This window comes from Trachymyrmex septentrionalis, unplaced genomic scaffold, assembly GCF_001594115.1.
Source record: "Trachymyrmex septentrionalis isolate Tsep2-gDNA-1 unplaced genomic scaffold, Tsep1.0 scaffold88, whole genome shotgun sequence".
In the NCBI taxonomy this organism is placed as follows: Eukaryota; Metazoa; Arthropoda; class Insecta; order Hymenoptera; family Formicidae; genus Trachymyrmex; species Trachymyrmex septentrionalis.
The window spans coordinates 1,064,300-1,075,516 of NW_017306070.1; the positions used below are offsets into that span (position 1 = coordinate 1,064,300).

The window sequence follows — 11,217 nt, forward strand, 5'->3', positions numbered from 1 at the left end:
TATATATATATAATTATAATTATATATATTCGAATAATTAATTTTTCCTTGACCAAAGAATCGAATGGATACTTCTAATTATAGGCAATCTAAAATGAAACCGTGTTTGTAAATTATCTATTATAAATCAAAATTATACCAGCAAGACTAAACCAATTAATAGAAGTAATCCTATTTTCGATCAAAGCGAATCTTATATATATTGCTTAATAATATTAACGAGGGAATCTCGTTAGGGAATCCTCGCTAGAAGTGTCAAATTCTGATTTTTATAAAATTTTGTATACATATGGACTACGTAAATAGAAAATATCAATTAAAGTTCAAAAAGATTTTAAGAGGTGAAATCACCTTTATGCAATAAAAGTTTTCAACTTTTTTTCGTTATATCTCAAAAACTATTCAAGATATCAATGAATGTTTAATTTATACAAAAGTTAAAAAAAACTATCTTAATTTATTCAAATCAATGAAATAATTTAAAAAAATGTTTTTAATTTTTAAAAATAATTACTGCTTAAAAATATTATTGACGTGAATAGAAGTAATTTTATTGCAAAAAACTTTTGTACGAAACACATTTTTTAATATCTTGAATTATATTTCTGGGATACAACAAAAAAAGTTGAAAATCGCTTTATACAGAGAGAAGTGTGATTTCACTTCTCAAAACGTTTTTATACCAATATATTCTAAATTCATGCATCTATATGTATACAAAGTTTTATTAAAATCAGACTTTGACACTTTGCAAGGTTCTCTTGTAAACGCAAATTCCTTTGCAAATATATTACTTCAATTTTCTAAACTACGCGATAAGGTGTATCATGGACTTGAAACTAAAGCTGAATCGCAAACTAAAACTGAAATTAATATCTGAAATTAGATTAATCGACCGTTTTAATGGTGAAGCTAATAAACATCTTAAAAACTTGTAAATAATTTATTGCAAAAAATATTACATCAGCCAGAGTTTTATTCTGGAACTTCCGACTTTCGGAGGTGTTATACATTCAAATCCGACAAACTTTATCAATGCGCAGTTTATAAAACTGAAATAATATATTTGCAAAAAATTTGCAAATAAGATAATTTGCACTAAAAGCAACTAAGAGCGTAATAAGCACTAAGATCCGAAAATAGGATTATCTCAATTGATTTAAATCTAATATAATCATTTAAATCTATATTTGAAAATGCGTTTCAATGGAAAAACTGAATTGAGCAAATATCGCGTTGCAGAGCATATTCGAAATAGTAATGTTTTGTTATCCGTTATTCGCATTCGCGAATGTATGTGCATCTTATTAAAAAGAAAAGGAGTTTTACCTCGGGAGGTACTGGACGTCCAGGTTTAAGCACCCTTATCAACGCTATCTCACCGCAAGGCTTAAAAATTTCAGCGACAGATTCGACCGTTAATTTTTCTACTGGTAATCCAGCCGCTAAAATGGTCCTAGAAGGTGCTGTCTGATCAAAATGTGGTAAAGGATTCACTCTACGCAGCTTAGTTCCTTGTGAATTAAGCTCGAGCTTTTTAGACCTCGTTAAAGCCGCTCCGACCACTCTCCAATCCCTGCTGAGATGTTTGACCTTTTTGAAGCTGGATATCAGTTTAAGAGATACGTAGCCTTCTTTATTCCTTTTCACGTGTTTCAATAAGAACGCATCCTTTATTATATTATCGTCAGAAAAATAATATTCCACTTGAGCGCATATCTTGTCGGCTAACTCATCATTCGGTGTCACAAAATCATTGGTCGTTCTCTTAAACGTTGATTCCGTTGATTCTATTAAAGACTCCGGCGATATAACATTCACTTGTTTTTGCTCTGTCAGTTCTTTCGATGTAACATCATCCAGAGAATCCGCACCCGAATCTTGATCAGTATCACTCTTCTTTACAATCCTGATCTCGCTATCGTAATCTGACAAGTCGGCCTCGTCGCTTTTGGATCCTCTTCGATCGAAAGAAAGGCTTACGTCGCTGTCTACGGAGGAAATACTGTCTTTTGTTTCAGATTTCTTCATACGCGGAGGTGAGGACAATAGATTGTTGATCTGCTCCTCTAAGTTTTGAGATACTTGAAACTCCATATTTTTATTAAAGTAGAGAGACTATATTTCAAAATTATAAGAAGGCAACTTTAACGCGTTGATATAATTATTTTCTTTCTTCAGATTTTAACTATTTTCTTCCATTTTTACATAAAGAATATATATGTATGTCATTGCTAAGTCATTTTCTTTTTTCTAACACACTGACGTTTTGTTTCAATTAAAAAAAAAAAAGAGATTTCAGAATACAAAGATAGAAATTGAATGAGAGCGTACTCGTCGCTCACTGACCTTCCACTCTGTGCGCGATCCGTTTTATAGCTGCGGCCAAGTTCGATGCGTGGCAAAGCTGCAATGGCCTTCTTGAATACCGGTCAAGAATGAAACATTCGGCGAACGACCGAAGGGCACACGAATTGAACCTTGAGCGAAGGAAAGGGAGTTTATAACACAATTATTAAGTGTACGGCAGAATATAAAAGAAAATTTTGAAATTATCTTTTGCCCATGCACGCACGTAAAAATAATTGAAATGATCAAAATAAATTTTAATAATTTCAGACAATCGTCAAATATATATAAATTTCAAAATATATTAATTTTAAATGATATCGATACCTTCGGATCTCATTGGTTATTATAGACACGAACTGTTTACGTTACGTATCTGCAATGTATAATTGTGTGAATTGTATGGAATGTAGGTATCGCGAACAATTGCGCGCACATGCGCGCGCACACACACACACACACACACACACACAATCGTTGATCACAGGCAGGAAGAGCTTAAGACTCGCGAACTTAACCAGTCTTGACCTCGCTAAGGCCCTGAGGGTATATTCGCAAACGACACGCATTGGATCTGTACGCCAATAGCATAATAATATATAGGTCAAGTTCGATTGGCCACATATATGGCCATGAAGGACAAAGTTAGCTCTGCGAATCGTCAAAAAACGAAAGGATTCGGTCCCTCGCCTCAGACTCCTAAGGCCTTAATGCTTCATACTTCCCCAAATCCCACATTGCCATTATTGCTCCACTATGCTCCAAAGGCCAGTTAGGTCCCTTTCTGCTTCGATTTTTTTTTCATTACTCTTCGGGGGGAGTTCGAGGCCCCACATCGCATCGCATGCACGTCAAGCGGGATTAAAAGATAGAGGGTGATTGCCTTGGTTTCAGCTGAAGATTAATCAAGGAGAAGAGTGAAAGAGACGTGGGAGGAGAAACTGATCGTCTCGATGATTCATCTAAATTACTTACTTATATAGATAATATGCATGTACTATATCTTTTAGGATTTGAATGTGTGCATATGTGTACGCGCGTCATGCACGCGCGTATACTTTTTAAACAATAAGAATCTTATTTAAGACTTTTTAAAATAATAATCGCATGATAAAAATGATTTTCATCAGTCATCTTTTTCAAAACATTGAAGCTATTTTTCTTTTATTTGAATCAATCGAAACAGTATAACGTTAAGTAAATTTTTGTCATTTCATTCTACGTATAAATACATTATTTCAAGTTTATGGAAAACTGTGATCCAGAGTTTTAAAGAGATTTTTTTAAAAAACCCAACCCAGAGAGTTTTTTTTTAAAGACCCGAATATTTTTTGGAGTTTTATTGACTTTTTCCAGGTTTTATGCATTTTTATTCTATATATCTACTAATAATTAGCAAGATTCGCTATTCAATATAATAGATAATTATATTATGAATTAATTTCAATTTAATTTATTTAATTTAATTAATTAATTAATATAATATACACGCACATATATCTGTATAAGAAACATTCCATGTCAAATCGATCCGATCGTTATTAAAAGAAATGTAATATTCGATACCTTTTTTATCCACTTAGCGTATATTTTTTTTTTTAAGGATTTCACTGTTTTTTGTAAATTTTTTAAAACATAATGTCGCTGTCGCCTGGCATCGTTGACATCGCCCGGAATTGTCCAGTATCGCCCGGTGTCGTTGCCCGGAGTTGCTCAGCGTCGACGCCCAGTATTGTCGTCATCGTCCGATTGTTATCCGATAATTTAATAACCAATTTTTTTCAATATGTTATTGTATTTATGTACATTATGTATTTATGTACAAAGTTATCCCAAAAAAGATTTTTTTCTTTAATTAGAATAACAATCTTTTACATATATAATATAATTGATTGTTCCTATTACTTTACATATTACGGCGTGGTCATCTTCAAAGTTATCAATTTTATGGAATACACTTATTTTATTTATCACATATTTTCTGACATAAAGTATTATAAATACTTCCATAAAATATTCACTTCTTAATGAACTCATTATCTTAGGTGTGTGTGTGCGCGTGCGCCCGCGCGCATGCGTGATTTACAGAATTATTGAATGATTTATTTGCGCTAAAGTCATATGATTTTGTAATTTTATAATTTTGAAAAATATAAGGTCAATTCTCTCGTAGAGCACAATCCCCTTGTAAACACAATTATGATGATTGTAAAATATCTACCTCGAAGCAAAATAGTTCTACAATTAGAAAAGTTTTTCTTTCGTATATCTTTCATACAATAATTATTTTTAGAAATATAATCACGTAGAAAGATATAAAAGATTTGATATTCTTGCATCTATAAATTAAAAATACTTAAATATTTATATGCTTATATAATCTAAGTCGACATATTGCTCTTGATCGTTAACGATATTGTGAACAATGCTGTTTTATTATCGATTTTGAAATGTCAGCATGACCTGGAATTAAAAAATATAAAATGCATGTCTTAATTATGCATGATACTTGATAACAAATATATCTATAATGCATATACTATTGATACAATAAAATATATAACTAAAAAAAAGTATTCAGAGAATAGGTCTTGTGACCAATTCCAGAAATAAAAGATTTTAGTTAATTAAATAAACAAATCAGAGATATAAATAAGTTAAAAAAAATAACTTATTCTTATACTGTTTGAGATTTAAGATAAAGTTTATACTAATAATACTAAAAAAGGATATTACCTAATTGTAGCTCTATATACAGGGCCAACATTATCACTTGTATAGGTATATCACAATCTGGTTCTTTTGACATCCATATCTGAAACAGAAAGTAATTAATATAGAAAGATACTATTTAAAAATATATCTATACAAATCAATAAACAAATAATATTAATACATTAATGTAAGTATATAGTTTAATAGTATATAAAAAAACAAGATATTTAATGTATCATATTGTTGTTATATATTATTTTAATTCTGTAATATTATATATAAATAGAACTCTCTAAGATACTAAAACTCTAAAATACTCACTTGTTTTAAAGTTTCGCCAGATTTATCTAGTTCACCTCGAATAGCATAAGCCACAGCCAAGTTATAACGTATTATAGCAGTGCCTGTTGAAACTGTTGTAGGATACCATGCTACAATTTAAAACAAGAAATTTATTTCTTAGATATTGGAATATTACTAACACTAAATATTGAAAACCTCGGAAAAATATAAAAATAATATATTTTCATGAGAGCAAGTAAAAACTTGCGAAATTTCAAAAATTAATTTGAATAAATTTAATTTTAGATATATATTTTCTTTTTTTATTAAACAATTCGCAATGAACCTTTTATCTTACAGAGAATATATCTTAACAAGAAAGCCAAGAATATCAAATATATATTAAATGGTGTAACATGTACAACTAATTAAAAAATAATTACAATATGAAAAAAATATATATAATGATCTGAAGATAACTCAATTCATACATTTTGCGATATAACTTTTTTTTATTCTTCACAATGTGCTTCTAGTAGTATTTAATACAAAATGTCAAGATTATCAAAGCTAGAAAAAGAGGAAAATGTATATTTCTTTGCACGATGCGTAATCAATTGTTTGCGAAAACAATATATTAAAAATAAAAAACAATCTCTCTTTCACAAATCATGAAAATATTTTTCTCCTTCTAATTTTCGAAACATTTAGGATATAATTTCCAAATTTACCTTTTATAGGCTTTATCATAACTTCTTCCATTTTTTCTTTATCCTTCTCTTGAATTTCTGGCGTAGATATAGATGTATTTAAATCTTGAAGATTTTCTAACTTCAGGTATTCGAGTGCTTCATTAATTTTGTCCATGAATATCAAACTTTCAGCGGCATACAAGTTGCCTAGCATTTTATATGCTCCAGGCAACTTGTTAAAGCTTAATAGAGTTTTTGCATGTTCGAGAGAAAGTATATAATCTCCAAGACACAAAGAAACATAAGCGCTAGCAGCCAAGATACTAATTTTTAAATTAAAAGATTCGATAGCTGTAGCTCGTGACATTAACGTTGTATGCTGGATACCTAAAATAATTATACATCTAAATCAGACTTATGCATATATAATAGCACATGTATGATTATAAATTATATTCTATACCTAAATTGTGACCAGATGTCAACGATAGTGATACTGAATTCGCCATGGTTGTTGCCAATGAGCCAGGCACGCTCGGCTCATTATTGTTCGGTAGTAAAAGTAATGCATTCTTTAGACACAAATATCCAAATTCCAATGTTGGTTGTGGGATTGCATAAGATAGGCCTTCCGAATGATATTTGATATCTTTTGAAAGAGATGTGGCTAATATGATTTTTTTATGGATACCAGAACCTATAATTTTCTGCACCAAATCTTTACGCCGTTTTGGAATATTGAAATCAACTTTGTTTGACTAAAAAAAAATAAGCAATATACGATTATATTATATTGCACATGTGTTTTCATTGTGATTACATAATCATTAAAATTAAAATAGTGTAATTGTGCAACAAATAGTGTTTTCAAAATATTAATGTTTGCTAACAAGTATTTTTTTAAGGTAAAATCAATATCACATAATTGCAACTTACATATTTATAACTGTAGATGCAACATTCTGCCATTCTGAGCAAGAGTTTAGGATTATTGTGTATCTTCTGTGCTACTTCTGTAAAGCAATCAAAGGCTTTTGATGCTTTACCAGCATATAACAATGTTACACCCAAACTGTACATTAACTCGTAATGTTTATTCCCACCAAGTGTATATAATGGTTGAGAAGATAAAGGATCTGTACAAGTTTTCTTCTTTCAATATTGGCATCATTATAGATGTACGAATTGTTTAGAATAATATCAAAAATACAAAATACTCAGTTCATTGCTGTACTTAATTCAAATATTCTTCGATCAGTTCTCTCTCAAGGAGTATATATTTTGAAGCAAAAGATGGAAGATAATACTTGAATGTATTGGAAACAAAATAAAAAAAGATATTTAAAAAATTCTATTTAAAAAGGAGATCCGAATGAGACACTATGCTTAACACCTTCAAGCCTGATTTTATTAAAACCATGTTAAAAAAACCTATTAAATCAAATTCACACATGCGCACATTAATAAGTAATTCATATTAAATAATAATTAATTTTTTTTTGAAAATTTTACCTATTTTTTCAACATATACATTCAACATTCTATACATTCTATATACCACATTTCGAATGATATTAATAGAATTAAACAATTTCAACGGATGTCTTCAAATTTGATGTACATTACTTATAATGTACGCCGATCTGAAGGATTTACTTTACGTTTAATAATAATTGTAAGAATTACCAGCATCTTTAACTTGCATACTTTCCAATGCAAATTTATTTGCACGCAAAGCTTTCTGGAGACAAGTACAAGCCAAAGTTGGCTTGCCCATCGCAAGATGCAGACATGCCATATTGTTATAAAATAAAACAGCCGAAGATTCTCCACATAATCTATAAACCATATATTAATGTATTTTAGAATGAAGCAAGAAAGAACTTAATCTACTTGGAACATTTTTACTTATTTTAAACAATATTAAAAAAAGTTATTTCTATGTATTTTTATAATATTCTATTACATAACAAGAGATGCTATACAAAATGATTAAAACAGATAGTAAAATCAAAATGACTATACGAATTAGAATAGATTGTAACGCTTTTTCAAATAAAGATAGAAACAAATAAAGATCACTGAATTATAGAATATAATTTTTTCCTAATTTTTCCTGCACCTATAAGTGTACATAGAGCAACTAAAAAGTACAATTGCGTTTTTTTTTCATTTACATAAATTCATTTATATATATAAATCTCATCTTCACATTCAATTATGTAACATTCTCTTTAACAAGTATATAACACAGCTGTTATATTATCCATATTGTTTAAAAAAATAGAAAAATCCAAGATAGATAAAATTGTATTGTTTCAATTTGTGTATAATATTAAGAATATTTACAAATTTTTGGCTTTGCTTCATGCATTTGTATTTAATTTAGTTAATATATATGTAACATACTTAAAATCAGTTTCTTTCATATTAGAATTCAAAAATTGTATTGCCTTTTCATAATTTCCTCGTAAATATTCCAGATGAGCCTTCAAAAAAATTGTTGATGTATTCTGAAAATAATAAAATAGTACACATTTTGTATGTGTATATCATAAACTATGTTATCACAATAAATAACAATAGTGTTACCACTATGCCCAATGAAACTAGTGTCTTCCATTCTTTTTTACACAATTTCAGTTGATGAGTCAAAAGATATATTCTTGCTTTGTATTTCAAGAGTTTAATTTTGAATGCATCTATCACTATATCAACATCTTTTTTTTGCTCCCTTTGCTCTTTAATAGATTTTATTACTCCATCCTTATCAATAGAGGATGATATCTTGGAATTGTCAGTGGATATAAATTGACTCTCTACATAATTTAATATTGATAAAGCTGCGTCTGGTTGTTCTGTTACTATATATAACTCAATCAATAACAGGCAAACTTTATGTGCCAAAGTTTCCTCTATAAGAAAGTCATATATATTAAGATAGAAATAAAGATTTCATAAGCAAAACATATAAAATACATCTAAAATATATCTAATATACATTTTATTTAATGTAAACCAAACAATCTAGCAATCGTGCTCTTTTCTTTTAAACAACAGCCTAACTCTAACTTTGTTCTCGTACTCTGTCAAATGATCAGCTGTTGTACATCTAATTAAAAAAAATTTCTATTTGAACCTATTATCACACTTACATACCCATTGGCTCGATAAAAGCAAATAGCCTAGTCATGATTTGAAGCGCAGCATTATACTGTTTAGTGTGATATAATAAAACAGCTTGATTATATCTCATAACACACTTCTCAACATCATCGATAGCTTCATTAGAATCCATCGTCGATATTTGGCCACATATTGCATTCAAACTCTTTCGTGTCAACTCAGTTTTTTTCAAGTCACTTTTATAATATTCCACAACGACTTTGTTATGTGTAACTTTAAGATCTGTAGGTCGGAGGCTTTCCAACTTATTCAAGTACGACAAACACGATGCATAAGCGCCTTTTTGAAATTCTGATAATATATTTTGAGCCAACTCACGCTCTTGCTCAGTTATAACAGATACACTGTCTTTACTTTGGGATTCAGAAATTTCACTCATGATGCATCGATTATGAGTGATTCTCGATATGTAATTGTAAACTTTCTAGTCAATTGTATGTACAACTTTTTGATTCAACCACAAAAGGGCAGAGAACTCTATATAGAGGTTATGGTAGATATGGTTCACTAACTCCGATTAACCCAATCGGTCGAATAAATGTCAACCGTGATTCGTCAATTCTGCTGAACAGCCAGTGCGATTGGACAGTTCCAATGGTCAGTAACAAACGGTCGATTTTCAACCGTTAGGTAGATAGTGCTGGTAATAATGGTGCTGCTACCTTGCAGTGATACAACAAAATTACAATACATTTTCTATTACTCGTACGGTAGATAAACATACAAAATCTTATAAAAATGAAGAAATAAAAAAGAAGGTCTCAAACTATATTATATTTATTATTCTTGAAATATTAATCAACATTTGAAAACATTATTTCTTTTATTTCTTCATTTTTATAAAGTTTATTATATTCATTTATCAATTGATAAGACAAAAAGTGTTGTAATTTTGCCGTATCGTTGTAAGATAGCAGCACAATTTGTTTTCACATGTAAAAAATAACCTGGCAGTAGATTCGGTCAGAAATTACCGCGAATCAGCATCGATTGAAAATATAAAAAGTTTAATTAATGTTCTGCCTCGAATTTTATTTTCTCAATTAATTTATATATTTTTTTCTAGCAATAAGCTATAGTAGATCGATCATTACTCGTGCCGATATAATGTGTGGAATATTTTGTTCTATATATCAACCCCAACAAGATTCTGAATCTTCTAAACAGGTGCAAACGTTATGACGAGTTGTTTACATTAAAAAATAAATACTGCAAAATTTGATTAGATCCTAAAATTTTGGAAGATATATAACTATAATTATATCAATTATACAGACTAAAAAATTTTTTTCTACTAGAATGAAACTAAGAAATTGAGAGTTTGAAATTGCATTATTGCGAAATTATTCAATTTTACAGGAACTGCAAAAGAAAGTCGTTATATTCATTATAATAGATAAAGTATAGTAATTTTTTTCCTGATTTATTGATTTAATTTATTTATTTTAGTGGAATATTTGCAAGGATGCAATAACTGCTCGAGGTCCTGATTACTTTATGGAGAAACATTTGACTTTGAGTCATGACTGGCATGGACACTTTGCTGCCTCAGTGTTATGGATGCAAGGATCGAGAATAATGACACAGCCAAGTTTGGATGATAATGATAACTTGTTACTTTGGAATGGAGATCTTTTCTCGGGTTGTTTGGTAAGTAAATCATATATGTATATGGAATATTCCAATTGATGTTTTGAATAAACGTTATTAAAAATTATTTTTAACTTAAGGATATATAGAATGTCCCTCCAATAAGTCATATATAATATGTAAAAATAAAAACATATTATAAATGTATTTTGTAAAAATTATAGAAATGTCAACCCTGAATCCTTCGTTTCTTTTGAAAGAGAAAAATATAGTTAGTGTCAAAACATAATGGGTTTAGTAAATCTTAAATTGTAAGAAATTAATCAATCATAGTTGATTATTCTCTTCACATTCAACTGTGATTGGCCAATATCTTACAGCTTAAATAAAGTTTACTATGTCT

General features: G+C 29.5%; 3 protein-coding genes across 5 annotated transcripts in view; 1 reads left to right on the top strand and 2 right to left on the bottom strand.

The window, feature by feature from the left end:
• Positions 1-2,462, bottom strand: part of LOC108755511 (la-related protein 6) — a 6,598-nt gene extending 4,136 nt beyond the window's left edge. For 2 of the 3 annotated variants that reach the window (XM_018498555.1, XM_018498553.1), the window contains exon 1: positions 1,330-2,140. In XM_018498555.1, the coding sequence (XP_018354057.1) occupies positions 1,330-2,097 (768 nt within the window). In that variant the 5' untranslated portion in view covers positions 2,098-2,140. Of the gene's footprint in view, positions 1-1,329; positions 2,141-2,349 lie in introns of those variants that run through there. The other variant, XM_018498554.1, reaches the window with a different exon arrangement.
• A 2,225-nt stretch (positions 2,463-4,687) lies between these two features.
• Positions 4,688-9,771, bottom strand: LOC108755510 (CCR4-NOT transcription complex subunit 10). The gene is made up of 10 exons (XM_018498552.1): positions 9,198-9,771; positions 8,631-8,953; positions 8,448-8,551; positions 7,725-7,876; positions 6,975-7,174; positions 6,502-6,796; positions 6,078-6,425; positions 5,386-5,495; positions 5,086-5,164; positions 4,688-4,812 (listed from the first exon to the last, which is right to left on the bottom strand). The coding sequence occupies exons 1-10, from the start codon at positions 9,601-9,603 to the stop codon at positions 4,757-4,759; spliced, it is 2,073 nt and encodes a 690-aa protein (XP_018354054.1). The 5' UTR covers positions 9,604-9,771; the 3' UTR covers positions 4,688-4,756.
• A 394-nt stretch (positions 9,772-10,165) lies between these two features.
• The window catches only part of LOC108755518 (asparagine synthetase domain-containing protein 1), a 2,960-nt gene continuing 1,908 nt past the window's right edge, over positions 10,166-11,217 (top strand). Inside the window, exons 1-2 of the mRNA XM_018498568.1 lie at positions 10,166-10,391; positions 10,674-10,885. Coding sequence (XP_018354070.1) covers positions 10,332-10,391; positions 10,674-10,885 — 272 coding nt within the window. The 5' untranslated portion in view covers positions 10,166-10,331. The remainder of the gene's footprint in view (positions 10,392-10,673; positions 10,886-11,217) is intronic.